This window comes from Exophiala dermatitidis (genome assembly GCF_000230625.1).
Source record: "Exophiala dermatitidis NIH/UT8656 unplaced genomic scaffold supercont1.2, whole genome shotgun sequence".
NCBI classification, from domain to species: domain Eukaryota; kingdom Fungi; phylum Ascomycota; class Eurotiomycetes; order Chaetothyriales; family Herpotrichiellaceae; genus Exophiala; species Exophiala dermatitidis.
In genome coordinates, this window is record NW_008751647.1 from 3,858,812 (window position 1) to 3,877,315 (window position 18,504).

The 18,504-nt window shown below is 52.1% G+C and overlaps 7 protein-coding genes across 7 annotated transcripts; 3 read left to right on the top strand and 4 right to left on the bottom strand.

The window, feature by feature from the left end:
• Positions 1–23: 23 nt before the first annotated feature.
• Positions 24–1,562, bottom strand: HMPREF1120_02853 (uncharacterized protein). Its single transcript, XM_009156901.1, has one exon. The coding sequence runs from the start codon at positions 1,235–1,237 to the stop codon at positions 200–202; it is 1,038 nt and encodes a 345-aa protein (XP_009155149.1). The 5' UTR covers positions 1,238–1,562; the 3' UTR covers positions 24–199.
• A 360-nt stretch (positions 1,563–1,922) lies between these two features.
• On the bottom strand, positions 1,923–4,327 carry HMPREF1120_02854 (uncharacterized protein). Its single transcript, XM_009156902.1, has 3 exons — positions 3,977–4,327; positions 3,509–3,914; positions 1,923–3,457 (listed from the first exon to the last, which is right to left on the bottom strand). Exons 1-3 carry the CDS (start codon positions 4,046–4,048, stop codon positions 2,604–2,606), a joined length of 1,332 nt encoding a protein of 443 aa, XP_009155150.1. The 5' UTR covers positions 4,049–4,327; the 3' UTR covers positions 1,923–2,603.
• A 1,329-nt stretch (positions 4,328–5,656) lies between these two features.
• Positions 5,657–8,172, top strand: HMPREF1120_02855 (AAA family ATPase; the record flags this gene model as incomplete). The annotated part of the gene is made up of 4 exons (XM_009156903.1): positions 5,657–6,952; positions 7,019–7,208; positions 7,270–7,608; positions 7,667–8,172. The coding sequence occupies 4 exons, from the start codon at positions 5,657–5,659 to the stop codon at positions 8,170–8,172; spliced, it is 2,331 nt and encodes a 776-aa protein (XP_009155151.1).
• HMPREF1120_02856 (structure-specific recognition protein 1) lies at positions 7,604–12,193 on the bottom strand. The gene has a single exon (XM_009156904.1). The coding sequence runs from the start codon at positions 12,064–12,066 to the stop codon at positions 8,797–8,799; it is 3,270 nt and encodes a 1,089-aa protein (XP_009155152.1). The 5' UTR covers positions 12,067–12,193; the 3' UTR covers positions 7,604–8,796.
• A 294-nt stretch (positions 12,194–12,487) lies between these two features.
• Positions 12,488–13,435, top strand: HMPREF1120_02857 (uncharacterized protein; the record flags this gene model as incomplete). The annotated part of the gene is made up of 1 exon (XM_009156905.1): positions 12,488–13,435. The coding sequence occupies one exon, from the start codon at positions 12,488–12,490 to the stop codon at positions 13,433–13,435; it is 948 nt and encodes a 315-aa protein (XP_009155153.1).
• Positions 13,436–14,106: 671 nt separating this feature from the next.
• On the top strand, positions 14,107–15,309 carry HMPREF1120_02858 (uncharacterized protein; the record flags this gene model as incomplete). Its single annotated transcript, XM_009156906.1, has 1 exon — positions 14,107–15,309. One exon carries the CDS (start codon positions 14,107–14,109, stop codon positions 15,307–15,309), a length of 1,203 nt encoding a protein of 400 aa, XP_009155154.1.
• A 338-nt stretch (positions 15,310–15,647) lies between these two features.
• HMPREF1120_02859 (uncharacterized protein) lies at positions 15,648–18,165 on the bottom strand. The gene has a single exon (XM_009156907.1). It carries the CDS (start codon positions 17,820–17,822, stop codon positions 15,954–15,956), a length of 1,869 nt encoding a protein of 622 aa, XP_009155155.1. The 5' UTR covers positions 17,823–18,165; the 3' UTR covers positions 15,648–15,953.
• Between the last annotated feature and the right edge of the window lie 339 nt (positions 18,166–18,504).

Below are 18,504 nucleotides of genomic sequence, written 5' to 3' on the forward strand. Positions count from 1 at the left end.
CGTAATTAGATAAGCCATCCCTACTGGAATATAGGTGAAGACAGTACATCATTCACATAACGTGTCATCAAAGGAATACATATCAATTAGCCATCCAAGGACTCGCTTGCAAGCATATCATATCGAAGGCAGTCGTGGCAGCAGTCGGATTTCCTGGGAGGCACACAACAACATATCATTACCCCCAGCAGACGTCTCATCAACGTCGACTGGTCCCTCCAAACCCGGTACTTTCATATCTTGAGCTGGAATAGCTCGGACTCGAACTAGAACTAGAACCAGGGGACCTCGGCGCTGACGGACCTGCCGTTGTCCCCCATCCTCCTCCGCCTGTGCCTCCTCGGCCAAACCATCCCGCAGTCGCAGGCGGCGGAGCAGGTGCCGTTCGTGCCTGTGCCTGCCTACCAGCCAAGTATCCGGCAGCAGCTCCAGCAGCGGTACCGGTCCAAAACCCAGGACGCCAACCTTGTTCGGGAGCCGGTGCAGTCCTGCCGGCGGGCCTCGAACTCGAAGCCCAAGTTGCCTTTTTCGGCCGCGGAGGATGAGGATCATAGGGAGGTGGAGGGTCATCATCGTCATTGCTGCCGCCGCCACCACCACCACCACCACCAAAAAATCCGCCGCCGCCTCGTGGTCGCGGCCCTTGTCTTCTCGCAGTGTCGTCCCGCCACGCCCTATATAAGCCGCGTAGAATGATGAACAGCACGAGCAGGAAAAGAGCCATGAAGACAATTCCAGCGATCTCCTCACTGGTTCTTTTCTTCACACCACCACCAAAGTAGTCGAACTGAGGCCGATGAGAACCGTATTTCTCCTCACCTTTCTCCGTCAGGAGCAGCCTGTACTCGACTCCACAGCTTCCCTTCAAGACATATGGATCTTCACTGCTCTCGTAGCCTTCACAAGTGACTTCTGTGCTTCCAAGCTTGAATTCTTCCGGTAGAGACGCCTTGCAGCTCCACTGGATGTTGTTCTCGTCATAATCGGCGCCTTCGTTCGTGCACCGCATTGTATCGACCGAGTAGAGCTTGCATATCCACGCTGGGCCCACGCACTGCAGTTGAGGAACCGGGGCAACTCGTCTCGAACTCGTCTGTTTGCCTGCGCGGACGGTGATTGCGGAAACCTTGGAGAGGAGGACGGCATCGCGAGGAACCCGTTTGGGATTCGTGACTCGGGCGCCGGCGGAGAGAGCTATGCTTGCGAACAATAGTGTTATGAATGTAAATAGCTTCATGACGTTGTTATGTTATGATTTGATTCGTTATGGTTACGGGCTCGCTCTATCGATGGATAGTAGTAGTGGTGATAGTAGCAGTAGTAGGAATAGTGTTGGTAGTGGGAGCCCCTGTGGGAGCGGGAAGAGTCATGCTCAACTTGAACTTGAATAAGTCACAAACCTGGAAAACGCAGCAACGCAAAAATATCATGAAGTTACAGAAGCCAGGCTCCGTTAGTAGCCAGGATTTATCTAGCCAGCGGCTGAAGTGGGCGAAAAAGAAAAGATTTGCAGCAACAAGAATCGAGACAGAGTGGCCATATCGCTCGCGGGACCAAGGACGAGGCGGCGAAATCTTTGGTGCCTGATTTTCACTTCGTGCCCGCGATGCAGTCGAGGTTCCCCGCAGTCAGGCGCCGACGCGTTTCCGCGAATCGGTACAACACCTTGCGAGCATCAACCAGTATCTAAATATCGACCGGTCAAAGCACTGACGCGCCTTGCTTCATTTTGGACTCAAGGCTCACTCTGACCGTGCCGCCTTTTCGGCTCTTCGCGCGCGACACTTGACCTCTCATCCTTCCACTCCGCCTCTTGTCACCCGACAAACTCACCCTTCACGTTGCCCTAGCCCGCATTTCCCCCTCGTCCTGTCTGTTTGCCTGCGGCTCGTCGAAAAAAAATGCAGTCCTCGAACACTAAATCACGTTGGAAAAGGGCTTCGTTACTAGGAAGTCGGAAATCCGATCCTGCTATGTTGCCTCCTCACTCTACAGACGGACCACGGGGGTCGTCTTTTCCCTATTTCTGAAAGTCCCCCACTCGAACTGTGACCATAATCAAAGTACAAAAATTGCTGCCAGTCCAGGTCTCGGTGGTTAAGCAGCAGCGAAGTCCTCCTTTGTACCTGGCAGTCTCTGTGATCCATCTACTCATCGTCCCGCTATTCGTCACGCATTGGCGATTCGTCCACATCTTCTGCTCCCCCGCCGTCATGGCCTGACGAAGGACCACGCAGACGACCTGTGGGTTCAAGCCCAGGCTACTGGGTATGAAAGAGGAGCGCACACCGAAGTTGACCTTGTCCAACGAGGGCTGAAATACATCTCCAAGACGAGAAAGGACCACGATGAAACTTGGGAACGCTACTTTCAGTAAGAAGGTATAGGGGGTATTACCTTCGACCCATGATAGAGGTGAGACTTTTTCGTTCTAGCAACAACACCCGGGATCTCATCGTGCATGAATGAGAATGTCAAAGGGATTCAAAGAAAAGCAGGAAAGGGTTAGGCTTTGATAACGATGCGTAGAGGGTGTTCCGACAGAGATCAATCCAAGAGAATATATATCGCTCCAAGCTGGCAGAATAACCTTCCTTACCTTCTCAACGTCCACTAATAATCCCGTGCATCGTCCTTTTGCCTCTTGGAGTCAGTTTCGTCCGCGACTGCGCAGTTTGCTTGTGAAAAGCAACGCCACCACGAGAAAGATGTTTCGTGTTGATGGTGACATCGGCAAATTCAATCGCAGTCCCAAATTGATGTGTGGCTGTGGAGCCGTAGGCAAATAACAGCACCTTAATGGCTGCTTGGACGTTGCGCTCGGGGAGTTTCAAGAAAAGCCGTTTGAAAGCGGAAAGCCAGAGGAAGCTCCTATCGTCTTGGTGCAGTTCATTTTCTCCTGTGGCAGCGAGATCTAGGATTATATAGATCTGCCGCAGGTCGGCGATGATCGAAGATAGGATTTCAAACCATGCGTCTTCGTTGTCGGCTGCTTGAATGGTGGCATGTAGGCGTCCTAGTGACCTCTCTGTATAAGATGGGTCGCAAACCTGCAGTGCTTGGTACACCAAGCCCTTTATCATCTCGGCGACAGTGATCCTGTCGTTTGACGTCTTCAGAAACCAGATCACCGGGACTTGCTTGGCCCTGATGATTTCGATCATCTGAATGGCTGTGTGGCGGAGAGTTAAGCGTGAAAGATAATCTCCTTTTACCGCTACTGCGGCGGACGAAGGAGATGAATTCCACACGTCGAACTTGCGATCCTGCCAGTATGGAGATGAAATCGAGGAAGCCGCCTTTTGGCCCTGTCTTGCGAGCAATTTCGCGTAACGGAGGTCTCCTGGCTGATTGGGATGAAAGCTGGGGAATAGGATTGGGATTATATCGTCGCCTCGCATGGTGATAATGTTGACATTTGTGTTGAACTGAGAGCTGGACACGATTGCTTGGGTCGCTGGGGAAGGCAAAGTCAGCGGAATCTAGTCCTCAAGCTCGATTGACTCACATGCAACCAGTTGACGGACTTCAAAAAGTACCTTTTCTGAATTTTCCATACGTTGAGCTAATGTCAAAACTGCCATGTGGACGTCCCGTTGCTCTGCTCGAGCAGCAGCAGTTGCCAGGCCTTCCACCTCTCCCAAAGCAGTTTCGATGTTCTCGATGAGATCCGTATACCTGAGCTCAACAGGACGGGCCAGAGACTCCCAGATGTGGTGCAGTTTGTTCGCTCTGTACCAGTCGTGCGCTCGAATGCAGAATCGCATAATGCAAGCGTAGACTTGGGCAACTGCATGCTTCATTCTCGCCGTAGGATAGAGGACGATAGCCAGGTTGACGCGAGCAAGCGACTCTCCTATGGTGGCGAGTGCTTTGGCTAGCGTGGTGACAAGTTTTTCGTGATTCTGCACCAGCTATAGGGTGTATGTTTCAATCAGCCTCACGACAAGGTTGTTGCGACGGGTCGTTGGCTCACCACAAAGACAAATTTCATCGCTCCCCAGGCCAGCGCAACGTATTCAGGATGATGTTGTACTAGGACATCCATGATTGAGCCATAATACTGCACGCGCTGAGATAGCTTCTGGAGCCATTTGACTGCCTTCTTGCTCTTCTGACCTCCATCATACTTGAGTTTCGAGGATGTGACGAGATCCTCTATGTCCTTAAAAGTAGCGGCTTGCAGAACCAGATCTTGCTTGCGGACATCTTTGGTTAGGTCCGCAGCGAATGTGACTTTTGCTTCCTCGAATGCCTGCTTCGCTGGGTCAAAGATTCTGTGATGAAAGCGAGTCAGTTGACACGTACTAACTGTAGTTGTAGTACTGCACTGGCAGACAATGACTTACGGATCCAGAGGGTCGGCCCGGTACCAAGATGGTTGGCGAAGCATGGTGGAGTCCAAATGCCTCAGGCTCTCATCAGGCTGGCAGGGACCAGCTGCCCCACTAAAGGCAATTCGGAATATCAGACTTTGACTTCAAGTCACCTTCTACTAGTAGTATTGGAACACTGCATGTTGCTCCAAATCCAGCGACAGAGACTCGGATTGCGGACAGACTGTCCAGTTTAATGTACAGTATCTACGACAACCCATGGCACGACTCACGTTGATCTGCTGCGCCAATTCAGGTTGTGGCCTGAATTGGCGCTTACACCAGGGGCGCTACTGCACTTTAACGAGTGTCTGGGAGGCTCAGCATGCATGCGTGACTTCGTGTCCGCCGAGGCGGATTAGCCCAGCTCTATATCAGGCTGACTGAGGTCAAGTCCGTCGACTGCGCTTGGCTCCTCACTCTCATTCTTCGGGCGACAGGCAACTAGGTGTCTCAACTACACTCGACCGGTCCCACGGGACGCCGCAGACTTTCTTCTCGTGCCGCGCTGTCATCGACTGTTTGCGCCCGGACAAAAGTTATCTGTGTCTTCGCTACGAGAGCTCATCGGCGACTACGCCGATCCCGGAGAGTGGCCCTACGAGTCAGCCTCATCACTCGACAGGCACTGTTGGTACTTCGAATCATACGACCCAGAGCTTTCATACGCCGACCGGCACGCCAGAGAAGCATGAACAATAAACATTCGCTTCGCAACCGAGACTGACGGCGTCGAAAGCTCGAAGCCTGAGAGTGCCGAATACATGGAGGCTGAGAGTGTCGAAAGCACGGAGCACGACATTGTGACAAGCCACGAGAGATCTCCCTTCTTGCATGAGCCAGAAGTCAGTTACGAGCATTTGCTGCTCGACTTCGTAAAGCACCGAACCATATCATCGGATCAGACTACACATAGTGGATTTTCTCGAGAACAGCTCGCTGTGCTCCAGAGGTTTCACTCGCAGCCTAATGTTCAGGCCTGTCTTGGAACCGTGAATAACCCCCGCCCCATGTACCGCAAGCATGCATTCCTAACTTGCCCATAGTCAATCGGAGGCACCGATACTTCAACAAGTCTTGATCATCTTGTTGTGGCAAATCGTCCCACCACCGAACCCGACTTGGTAACTACGACTGACCAATTTGAGCCAACATCACCAGACTCAGAAGCAGAGACGGTAATATTGCAAGGAATACCGGGTAGTCCCCTTCGGAAACCCGCGTCCCCCGCTCGCCAGTCACCGAGGCGGTCTCCTGCGAGATACAAGTCCACCGTCAATATGGCCACGACACAGCCTATCAACCAGAATGTCACGGGTTCTGACCTTCTTGATGATCCCACCCAGTCTCGCCCCGGCCTGGGAATCGACAACACTGTTCAGGATTTGATGCAGCGTTTGAAGCACCTGGAAGCCGAGAATCAGCGGCTCAGTCGCAACTCTGGCGAGGCCCCTACCAATATATCCCAGCCAGGAGATATTTTCAAGGTTCTCCACCGTATGGGAAGAAGCATTTACCTTGACGAACCGTCGTGGCAGAGCCACAACAAAAGCGGGACCGAGCTTCGGTTTTCAAGCTTTATACCAAGCACAGAGGGTTACCTGGCTCGACATCCAGAAATTGCGTTCTTGATAATTAAAGACTACGACGAATCTGAATTGAAGCTGGAGCATGGCAAGACTACTGCTGAGAGTGTACAGCCCTCCAGCCAGTGCATACAGTTCGTCAGCCCAGAGATGAAAGCCGCAGTGGAAGAGTTGATCAGCAAAGTCCCCAGCAATGCTATACTATTTCCCGATTTCACCAGTGAAAATGAAATGACAGCGCCATACTTGCCAATATACTGTGCCTCATTCATGCTGGATAATATTTTACCTGAATTGGACCCTGCTCACCAGTTTTTGATCAAGGCACTGCACAGCGCGATAGAAGAGAGCTATGGCCCTGTCTGGACGCTTGCAAAAGAACAATTTAAAAGAGGGGTCATCTCACCAAGAACGGCCCCTTTTTTGGTACAACCTGGTCAAGTTATGGTCTCAACTACGGGAAAGGCTGCACAGGCGTATATGGCAACCTCCTGGCCCGAAAGGCTCCCAGGTCCGAGTTCAGAGTCTGCCGGTGAGCATGATAGTCCCGATGAGCTAGATGACTTGATGGATCTGTTCAATGACTCCATCAAAGAAGATGGCAAGCTGAAAACGACCGGTCACAATGCGACGGCATTGGAGGAATTGTTCCCTGCTTCTTCCAAGACAAGTAGACCCCGTGACCACGGTAAACACAAGGCACGGAACGAGAACCGGAGGCAGACGGTCCGGGTATGTGAATGGGTTGTGGATATGTGGTGCTGGACCTATCAGGGCTCCCTCCAGAAGAGAGCAGGGTCTCGGAGTTTCCGTATGGAGTTTTCCGAAGATACTGAAGAGGTCAGGATCGATGAATTGGGGATATATCCGCTGCAATATGCATCCGCCGAGACAAAGTCATTGCTCGAGCGACGAGGGAGGATTTTCTGGAAACTGCGGAACAGGGCCTTCGTCAGCTATCAAGAAGACGACGATATGGGGTTCAGCAATGTAAGACGACATCTCCTTTCACTTCCCTGAAGCGGCAGCTTTTATACTAACCTGAGAACATGACAGGCCGAGGAACGATACATGGTAGACACGGCTACCTACAAGAGGCTTCACGGCGACGCAAAAGAAACTGCGGCACAACAGAGTGCCCAAAAGAAGAATCAGCAAACCGAGGACTCGGGGCCTCCCAAAGGCAATGCTATCTATCTATTTCCACCTACTGTCATTGGGTATAACATGCGGGTCAAGAAATGGGGTGGGCCGCCAGATACCAATTCCTTGAGTGGAGTGCATATGCTGACAGGGGTTCTGCTTAGTGGATCTCTTTGTCGATCGGATATCCGAAGTGAAATGGAACGACCAAGCCTTCGCCAGCTTGGTGATCAACCATGACAGCAAAGAGCTTGTTGAAGCTCTCGTGGGCTCCAAATTAGAAGCCGAAAAAGCCACAGATCTGGTTGCGGGCAAGGGAAATGGCCTCATCATCCTCCTGCATGGAGGCCCTGGGACTGGCAAAACGTTCACCGCGGAAGGCGTGGCTGAATTTGCGCGCAAGCCCCTCTATCGGGTGACTTGTGGAGATATTGGCACGACGCCAGAAGCGGTCGAAGTTTACCTACAGTCGGTCCTGCATTTAGGGAAGATCTGGGACTGTGGTAAGCTGTCCACTCCACGCCCGGCGCGGACAGTGAATAGTTGGCTAATGCTTGGTAGTGGTTCTACTCGACGAGGCGGATGTCTTTCTGGAAGAACGAGGCCAAGCCGAGCTGCAACGAAACGCCTTGGTCTCTGTCTTCCTGCGCTGTCTTGAATACTACGACGGCATCCTCATTCTGACTTCGAATCGCGTGGGCACGTTTGACGAGGCCTTCAAGTCACGTATCCAGCTGTCCCTGCACTATGAGAGGTTGATCGAGCCCCAACGACGCCAGATCTGGCGGAATTTTATAAAGCGACTGGGCGAGCTGGATCGACCCAATGTCAATGCAGACGACGTCCTCGACCACCTCGACGAGCTGGGTAAGCACCAACTTAATGGCCGTGAGATACGCAACACCATTACCACCGCAAGGCAACTGGCGCAATATAACAAGCAAATCTTCGAGTACCGGCACCTGCAGCGTGTCATTGAGGTATCGTCACGGTTCGAGACGTACCTCAAGGATCTCAGGGAGGGCCATTCGGACGAAGAGATTAAGCGGGACTCGGGGTTGAGATAGCACAAGATTGTGGCTCAAGGACATATCTTCAGGTGACTGTGACCCGCGATTTAGTTGCTCTGGGAAGCAACGATTTTTCCTTTTCTTTAATGGATCGAACGGGTGGAAATCTATCAAGAGCTCCGCAGTCCCTATCATCAGGGAAGACGTAATCGTGTTCGTCCATCTTGCCATCTACTGTCCGGTGCAATGATCCATATTCACATATCAAGATGAGGAGCAATTGAATTAGCATATCGTGGCATCCAAGTGGATGGCTTGAAGATGAGATCGAAAGACATTGCTCGAATAGGATATGGTTGCTCGCCAACGGATAGTGATTTTCCCCTCATGTGGAATCCACCAGCTTCATTCGAAGCACACAGCATTTTTCCTGAAGACTTATCTCGATCGCTGGCCACCGTGGGTGGGGATCGTGAGGAATTCGACTACACTTGGTCAACTTGTAAGTACTAACTTATTCATGATATATATAATACAACTCTCGCGGAAAGGGCACAACCACAGGATCTTCCAAGAGCATGTTATCGTCCACCACGATGTTCGCATCCTTTGAGCCGTTTGCGTGCTCTGCCAGAGGCTCAACTTCTCCAGCGCAGGTTCGTGCCAATGCCAGGGGTAGCGTCATGCATTGCACAAGCAGCTGCATTCAGGCACAGGGCACACATGATGCTTCTCAAACCACATTCTGGCATGTGCAGCATGGCATCCGTGCGAGCATTTCAAGCACAGCACGGTGAACCGGGACATGGCCGAACCCCAGTTCCGAAGCACGTCAGGTTGGGACGCTTCCTCGACTTGTTCTCTGCTTGACACTGAGGGCTTCTCGCCTGTGCTAGTACGACGTGAAGGGGGGACAGCAGTACGAGTCGACGACTCGGTGGTGCCTGTTGTTGACTGCTTTGAAGTTGGTTGCGACTGTGCTGGTGCTGGCAATCTCAGCCGAGGCGACTCTTTGCTCTTAGACGACCCTATCATTGCAGTTCCAGTTCCAGTTCCAGTTCCAGCTCCGGGTCCGGGTCCAATTGTCGTCTGCACACTGCCGGCTATACTGGCGCTCAGGTCGGTGGCCCCATTAGTCTTCGATACCTGTCGTGGAGCATACCATGGCAAATACGATTCGTCAGGGATACCGAGCCAATAGTCGCAGACACCGCACCGTGGTAAATGGCGACCACAGCTGGGACACACTGTGCCAATAGCGGCCGCTTTATCCTTTGTAAGAGGATTCTGTAGCGTTTCAACGACCTTGCGGCCGGACGACACGCCATCATTGTCGTTGATGCCGGCCGCCGTGTGGGCGATGCTTTGGGCACAAAACCCACAGACAAGGCGCACTTGCTGTTTGGCGGGCGCCAGGAGTCGTCTGCCACTTGCATCAACCGCGACTTTTTGACATGCGATATCGAATCGAACCCGGTCGAATTTCAGATTCCACCCATTCATCATGTGTCTATATGCGTCCTTCCAGGCGTCGAATCTGCGCACCACCGTCTCCTCTCTGACGTATCGTGGTATAGCGGGGGCTAAAGCCAGCACGGCGGTTTGTAAGTCGCCGAATCGTCGAATATAGCCCGCCATCAGGTTGAAAGCCTGCTGTGTCGCCGTGCCGGTAAGAACCACTCCTTCGATGTCACCTTCCTCCAAAACTTCTTTAGTGGCTTGAGAGATGTAATGGGTCAGACTGGAGTCGTCGAAATGCCGCAGGGCAACGCAAACCCGGTATTTGAGTGGGAGAGATGTCTCCCCAACGACGTTGGACCACTCGCCTGTCTTCACATAGGCTAGGATGGCACGCGCATATGGATCGGTCAATTCATCGGCCAAAGAGCTGATCGTGTCAGCCCAGTCATCCTGAGTATCGGAGTCGTCAGCGGTGGTTGTCTCCGCTGCATCTCGGTTACTTTGCCTTGCCGCGCCGGCAATTGCCATGGCAAGCATCTTATGAGATTGATTGGCATTCTTGCTGCGGAGGGCCTTATAGGCCAGCTTCCGCTCCATTGCAAACATGGCGAGGGCAGCAGCTTTGGTATGTTGATTCTGTGCCACGAGCCGTTTGACAATGACCTCGAGCTCATCGTAAGACCACGCTAGGCCGGCAGAGTGGAGACATATCTGTCTGTTCGCAGCATATTCTGTTGGGCAGCCCTTGACTCGAGGCAAGCTCAGGCGATGGACCAAGGTATCAATGATCTTCGCCACTTGGTTGGACGTGGGACCCAGCGTTCGGTTTCGGGTGTCAATGTCTTCCATCCACAGGCCATATACGCCGATGTACGACAAATCAACATTGTCTTGCGTCATGTTGCCATTCCTGGAAATTTTGGAGGCTCTCTCCACCCAACTCCAGAATGACTGTAACCAATGCGAATCAGAGACGATGGCTTTGTTCTTTGACGGATCCAGCAAGTAACCGGCTTCACAACGTAACCGCTGTGTTGCCATCAGTGTCAAGATATCCGAAAGTGGTACGTCTTTCTCGTAGAATCCTAGATCGGCGTACCACGCTTGATCGTCCAGGCTGGACATCCTTTTCTTGTCAAAAGATGTCTTATTTTGCCGAGACTGTTTGAATGCTTGTCTGAGCACGTTTCGCGGTTGCGCTCGTCTGCGAATCTGCTCTATAGCTGGACCCGGCTCTGTCGCTCCGGTAGCGGAGTGGGCGACGACAACTTGCCCCTTACACATATATCCCACTGTCGACAAGGCGGTGGGTTCTGGCGGAGATTTGGTCGAAGTGACTCGAATGCGTCCGTGTCCGTCGAGCACCAGGAGCTTCGGCTGTCTGGACTTTGTGGTCGAGGTCATGAAGTCAAACGAGACAACTCGGGACTTTTCATCTTGTGAGGAGGAAGGGTGGGAGTACGGTTTTGCGACCTCTTGTGCGCGATCGAGAAACACATCGTGCGGCGCCGATGCTTCCCAGGATAATTCATTGCTAGCATCTCGATCGTCATGATGATGAGTCTCAGCCAGAAAATCTTTGGTTATGTTGAAGACTTTAAGGTGGCCGGTGCTCGAGAGGACACCCAGACAGCCTCGCTCAGCTTTCGAAAAACGCAGACTCCAGATCGTGCCGGGGTTGTCAATGACATTCTTCAGCTCCAAGGACACTTCGGGCTGTCGATTGTCCCCTGAGTTCGCTCCGCCACTTCCAGCAAAACTGAGGTGTGGAGCGTTGACCCTGCTAACCATGCGTCTGTCCCAGACACATATCGAAGGATCATTGGTGGGATAACAGGAAGCAAAGTAGTTCTCATCCTTCCAATCAATGGCTAGATTGTGCACGCATCGCGTAGCAAATTGTAGCCCGTTATTCCCGGCACCAGGCTCTCTCAAGTCATACAGCCTGACAAACTGGCCCTTGACCCCGGCCACCAACAGCTGAGGATCGTCCTGGAAGAATTTCAAGCTGGTGATGGGCTCGCCACTTGCAAGCTTGTGGATCGGATCCGAGTAGACCTTGGAAAACCCTTTCCTGCCTGGCACAGGGAGACGTTGATTGAAATCCCAGACATTCAGACAGAAGTCAGTCCGAACTTTGTCCAGTCCTGCTGCTAACAGAGTCTGAGTATTGAGGGCCACTGAATTGCACAACCGTTGACTTCTGACTTGGAACGATAAAGAGTCTTGTTGGCCCTCTGCGATATTCAAAAGCGTGGCTTCTCCACCGGCTTGTCCCACAACAACCAGATCCTCCTTTACCGGGTGCCAGTCGAAGGCACGAAATGCCGGCACCTTTGTCGCCGTGTGAATGGTATCATATTGGACCTTTGGTCTGCTTTCCTTTCTGATCTTGCAGAGACGGAACACCTTTCCGGTTACATCGACATGTAGGAACCGTTGTTCGGTTCCCGGAAGGGAGTTTTGCGAATACCGGATTGCTGCCTCCATACCGCTGGTCGAGATATAGTTCCGGGGCTGGCTTCATTCCTCGTCTTCCTTCCACAGCCCTAGCTCCATAGGCCTCGCCATTTTGGCTTTTGTCTCTTGTCGTACATATGACCCGGAACCCGAATCTGGGGTTGGAGTGAAGTCCCAATGGTCGGCCGTTCTAGGCCTTTCTGGGATTAGCGCGATCTGGTTGCCAAGCGGTATCCATCGTGGGCGGTGAGCGGCGGCAGAATATTTTCCATTGCAGAACAAACTTGAACCTGCAACTTTCTGTCGCGATGTCCTACACTATACGTGTGAATCGATTAGCATTATTTGCTCGCTGGGACGAATTATTTTATGCTTGAAGTTCTGGCCGAGCACTGATCGTGTGGATCCCCCGCCATTGGTCTGAAGTCCGCGTCAACGAGACCTTACCAGCATGGGAAAATACCGGCCTCCTCCACGAGAGAATCCACGCTCTGGTCATCGTCCCGACTCATGGCGTCCTGAGAACGGTCGCTATCCAACAAGCCATGGTGGCAACAGTTCACGGGATCCCCGGCCGCCGGGTTCGTCTCCATCTCGAGGTGCGGTTACCAAAACCAAACGTGAAAGAGTAACCAACCGGTCCACCCGCATTCACTCCCTGCGCAACCTTTTGGCACGTGATGCATTGCCTGCCACTGTACGACAAGAGAAAGAACGAGAACTGGCGTCGCTTCTTCTAGACCAGCAAAAGGACCAATTGGCAAAGGCGACCAAGAAGAATCTGCAGCGATATCATTTTGTCCGCTTCGTCGAGCGTCAGAAGGCAGAACGCACCCTCAAGAAACTGGTCAAACTCAAGGAATCAGGCAATTTCCCACAGACAGAAGAGTACAGACGGAAGCTGGAAAAGTCCATACATCAAGCCCAAGTGGACGTCAACTACACCAAGTATGCTCCCCTGGGTGAAAAATACATCAGTCTCTTTGTCCAGGATGAGAACGACAGAGACAAACACAAGACACAGATGAACAGGAAATCGTATGCCATCTTGACCGACTCACAAAAGGAGGAGTTGCAGCAGGTCGAAGACGATTTGGCCAATATTATCCGTAACGCAGCAGGGACGAAACCGCCGATGTGGTATGAAGTGGAGAAGTATATGCGGGAGGATCCTGAAAATTTGAATGCCCTTCGTGAAGGAAAACTCACCATGGGCAACAAGTTGGCCAAGGAACTCGCCACTGTGGGTGGAAAGGACGATGCAGCCTTGCGGAATTCAACAGCACAGCCAATTGAATCGAAACCCTCCTGGCTTGATGACGATGGTATCATCGATCCAAAAGACCTGGATAGTGACGATGACGAGGAAATGAGCGATGGAGGATTTTTCGAACGGTGAATCGTGACCATCTTCGGCCTTTGTTATGAGTTTACGAATTGTGATACCCCGTGAAACGAGGATTTTGGTCTACACTAGACTGTGTGGAGTTTTTGGATGGTTTGTTTAGCACAGAATATGAAGAGTACCTCCCAGCCGTTGGCTCCGGATTGAACTAAAAGCAACCTTCCAACCTTCATGCAATATTGTGCTTGACTCATGATGGTAATCACTCTTGAGAATCTGGAAGGGGTCATTTCACAAACAGGCTGTCTCGCGACTGGCTGCTACGTTCCTATGAGCAGCAGACAAGTGTCTTTGTTAAGAAGACCGTTCATTCTCAGACCGTTGATTACAGAGATTCCAGAATGCGCGAAAGCCAGTTGTGGCCTGTTACTCCCAGCACAAAGACCAGGCCAGCCAAATATGCTCCCACACATAGAGCATCGCGGTTGTCGACACAATCTACGTTGACACAGCTCACGATGGGCACAAGGCGCGGCTTTGAACCCTCTGATTGAAAGTTACAACCCCCATTCTGGCGCAGGATGTTCACCATTCAGAGCACTCTCTTCACCCTTCATCGCCCCGTCACCTACTTCTCACGCGGACATATCTCTGAAGTCTGGCTAGTCTGTTGCTTGCTTGCCTCGTCTTCGGCGCTTGCACGACGTCGAGTCATCGGCTCCAAAATGTCCGAGGCCAATGCTCCGACCAAGGTCTCAACACTGAAGGCGATGAGACGGTCATTCTCCCTCCGATCTTCCCTTGCAGCGCCGTTCCTGACAGGCTCACTAAGATCGAGACGGAAGCTCAGCTCGTTTTGGGAGAAAGACGCCGAACTAGTCACACCCAACAAGGATGTCAAGGTCAAGGACGAATACAGGGAGAAAGACATTGCCCATGTCCATCAAGATATCGCCGGGGAGCACAAACATGAAAAGGGTGGTGATCTCGAGTCAGGCAACTTGAACCACGTCGAGGAGCGCAACGGCAACATTGTTGAGGCAAAGAACAGCGTCGAGGCCAACGAAAACAACAAGCCAGACAATGATAACCTCTTCGAGAACGATTATGTCGGCACGGACAGCGCAAGCCAAGACCTAACGGTGGAAAAGACGGTGGACAAGACAGCCGAAGTGGAAGTCGACGTCGCAGTCGCAGTCGAAGTACCCAGCACTTTACAGGCCTCCCACCACCCCAGCGTCCAGCAACAAGACACAGCCCCAGACGATGCCAACGATATCGACATCAATGGCCCAAATTCCAGCACCAGGTTGGAGTCTACCGTCAAATCCAACGACTCAGATACCAACGGCGACGAAGAACCCAACCTCATCAGCTCGTCGCAAGCACAACCAATCGTCATTTCCACCTCCGACGACCCAGTAACACCGCCGCCGCCGCCGACCAACTCACCAACTCCATCGTCATCAAATATCTCAGATCCTGGTGCGGACGCAGACCAGAATGCAGACCCAGATGCAGATCCGTTCACAGAACCCGACGCAGACCCATTCTACATCCCCAACAGTACCATCAACTTGCCTTCCAACGATCTCGACCACCCCCTCCCCCTCGGTCACAACCCTTTATTCAACCTTTCCCTTTCCCTTTCGCATTCTCCTCCCGAATCCAACATCGAAGAAGCCTACTTCGCCACACCCATCTCACGCCTCAACCTCAGCTCAAACCCGGGCTTCAACCGATCCAACCACCTCGCCAACCAGAAACAATGCACCATGGCCAACTACGCCGCGGAAGTCGATCGTCGGATCGTGGCAAACAGCGACATGCGCGATTTCGCTTATGAGCCTTCAGACAAGTTTCATCGCAAGGCATATGGACATCCGGATGGGGAGCGGGATTGGGTGGATGTGGAGGGTCTTGATTGAGATTCAAGTTGACTTGGTAAAAGTCCGTCTGTCCGGCCGGTGTGATTGAATGACTGGCTGCTGGCTGGATGAGATCAGTTCGGGTCAGGCCAGTTGAATGTGTCCTGGGGGTTGGTTGCCAGTGCCATGATTGGTGAGAAGGAGCGCAAAAGAGTACTCGTCAGCATCGTAAGTGCGCAATGTTCAAATGTGTCTCCCTCCCACCTACCTATCAGCCTACCTTACCAAGGTAGGGACTTAGGTACAGTGCCCTGATTTGGCCTTGGACTTCACGCTTAGCTAAGGTAGACAGACACACGCTCTCACTAACTGGCATCACCTGGAATGACAGACGAGAACGAGAATGAGAATGAGAATGACCATTGATACTGCAGACACTAGCGCATTTGCCACCACTTCAAGTTCTGGCTTACTCAAGTCGAGTAAAGTTGGTAGGCAGACAGACCTTAGGTACAACCTCAGTAGGTATCTACCTCCCTGTCTACCTAGGTATGTAATAGTACCATTTGGCAGTGAAAAGTAGGTACCTAGGCACCTATCACGGCAACCTGCCTGGTCGTATCCATACCTTATTCAATCCACCTTTTGCCAGCCGTACCAGGTTCAGGAATTAGTACACGCCGCAAACCCACATTTAAAGAAGATTACGGCTCCAACACCATCCGCGTTGTCCTCTCCAGCCTTCGTCTAGCAACCTCCTCGTCCCGCATCAACCAATCGCCCCGACCACTTTCCGATCCAGTTCCTGTTCCTCGACACCCCTGCCAACACTGAACGCGACGAAACGGCAGAATAGGGTACTTCCCAGCGATCACCGAATATCTCCCGCCAACCTTGACATCGCTTCTATCCCCAAACCAACTTCCACTTCTTCCATTGTTACCGTTCCCGTCATGGTCTTCTTCACCTTCATGTTCATTTCCATCTTCACCTTCGTCATCATCAACCTCTTCAAGCCCTTCATGCAACGAACACCATTCAATCCACTCTTTCCCGGGCAGCACAATGGGTCTTCCACACATGGTGCATTGCTGTCCTGGCCGACGTGCAAGTGTTCCCAAATCACTAACAACTCCGGCCGGCGCGTAGTCGGACGGTAACAAAGAAGCAAAATCCATTTTGCGCTGCGGATCGATCTTGGCCAAATGGCGTAAAACCGTCTCTGTCAGTGACGGGATATTATTGCGTTGGTGTTGTTGGTGATGTGTGGCTTGTTGGAAACTAGAACTAGACCCACGGCTATTCTCCCCATCGAAAGACCCCTGTGCTAAACGCTGTTGGGAGCCGGGCCACCGGTAGAAGAGGTACCGGGTGCCTGAGCGCCCCGGCACTGAAAACGCATAGAGCGGCCGCCGCTGCTGCTCCTGCTGTTGTTGCTGTTGCTCCACAAACAAATCTGGCTTAAACTGTGGCCAAGGATTCGGTTCGGTCATAAGCTCCCGCAATTTCCCAAACCGAATCAACTCGACGATTTCAAAGGGCAGTTCGGTGAGATTGTTGCCTGCGACATTTAACGACTCTAAATTGACCAGCTCTCGTATCGACGCCGGGATACGGGTCAAGTTGTTCTGGCGGAGAGAAAGGACTCGAAGATTGCGCAGCTCGAAAATCGGCAATGGCAACTCGGTCAACAGATTGTTCGCTAGATACAGACGTAAATGCGGCTCGAGGTTTGTGCCTGTGTCAAGCATCCCGGGAACGATTTCGTCTTGTTTGCTGAGCGTTTGGAGAGTGGTGATTTCGGCGGGGAGACTGGATAGAGACATGCCTGACAGATACACGTCTTCCTTGCCCTTGTCCAGACAATCCCTGATGATCGCACACACAGCCTCGTGCTCTTTGGGTACGACTGCCGTCGTGTAAGGCGGCAATTTTGCTTTTGGCCTCGAAGATGACACAGACTGACCGGTGCTCTGACAACCGGCACTGGTGGCACCGACAGCCTGATCACCGGTGCCTGTGCCACTGCGGCCCAAGAACGGTGTCCGCTGAAATCTGGCATTTTGTTTTCCTTTTCCTCCGTTTTGTTGTTGCTGTTGTTCTTGCTCTCTCATCAACTCCTCTTCCAAGGAAAACGAATCACTCGACAAAGGTTCTTCGCCTGTGGTGCTGCCCTCGCTGCCCATAAAGATACCGGAATCATAGTTCCTCCTGAACTCACGAGGCTTTTTGATGGCTGTTCCTTTTTGGTTTTCGTTGGCAGTACGGCTTCGATCCCACCAGGCACCTTTGTAAGTACGTTTCTTTCTTTTGTCTGCTGCTGCTACAACATAGTTCTCAGCCCCCGGCGCCTGCTCGTCACTCGAGAAAAAGGCTGGATCGCTCGACGTCGCGACTGTTAGACTCTGGTGGTCTTCGTCATAGTAGTCTGCATGCGTCCTTTTGCGGGCTAACAGGAATGATGGCCGCGGAGGCGTTTGGGCGGCGGCCTTGCGGGCGGATAGTGGAACGGGTGGAAGAAGATCGAGATCGAGGTTGGTACCAAGTTCGTGATCGGGGTCGTGGTCGTCCATGACGGTCTCGTATATTAATTTGAGATTCACGTCCCCAGTGGGTGAATCTCCTAGGCACCAGATAGGTACCTCAAATACAGTACCTAGGATACCTTAACCAATCTCAAGAAGCAACGAGGGAAGACAGAGAGTGAGATTGGACAATGTAAAGTGATGAAGTTGCAGTCGTGTCTGGTCCAGATAACGAGAGAATCCGTTTGAAAGGAGAATCTATGTATGCAAGCAGCAATGCATTGCTGTGAGATAAGATACATATGCATTTATCAAAAAGCAGAGCAAAGCAGTCCAAAGCAGGGCAGGAACCTTGGAAGTCATTGATTGACAAGGCTGCCCTCCGACGTCGGTGCCAGTGGCGCGCGACGCGTGAAACGCGTGGAAGAACCGCGACGATGCGCTGTGTCGCGTGCTACAACACGCAGCACATCATCCTAGGTGTCATCGAGTGGACTGCATGACTAAGGGGAGTCATTAGGTAAGCTGAGCTGTGCTGAGCTTCGGTCGATCAGTGGTGGGTTGGTCACGGTGGGCATCTTGCAAGCATCGTCCTACAACGTATCAACAGACTGTTCCATCCACCACTGCAGACCACACAAAGGAGCCTAGATTGTGGACAAGAACTCGCAGACTTGGATCCAGATACATATATAAGATACCTGTCTGGAAGGCAGTAGTATACATCATT

What these genes read in the sequence shown, in the direction of transcription:
- HMPREF1120_02854 (XM_009156902.1), bottom strand. Translation starts at nt 4,048, where the DNA reads ATGGATGTCCTAGTACAACATCATCCTGAATACGTTGCGCTGGCCTGG. An exon ending in CGATGAAATTTGTCTTTGTG is followed by an intron (nt 3,915 to 3,976) that starts GTGAGCCAACGA and finishes TACACCCTATAG; the next exon opens with CTGGTGCAGAATCACGAAAA. An exon ending in AGTCCGTCAACTGGTTGCAT is followed by an intron (nt 3,458 to 3,508) that starts GTGAGTCAATCG and finishes TGCCTTCCCCAG; the next exon opens with CGACCCAAGCAATCGTGTCC.
- HMPREF1120_02859 (XM_009156907.1), bottom strand. Translation starts at nt 17,822, where the DNA reads ATGGACGACCACGACCCCGATCACGAACTTGGTACCAACCTCGATCTC.
- HMPREF1120_02856 (XM_009156904.1), bottom strand. Translation starts at nt 12,066, where the DNA reads ATGGAGGCAGCAATCCGGTATTCGCAAAACTCCCTTCCGGGAACCGAA.
- HMPREF1120_02853 (XM_009156901.1), bottom strand. Translation starts at nt 1,237, where the DNA reads ATGAAGCTATTTACATTCATAACACTATTGTTCGCAAGCATAGCTCTC.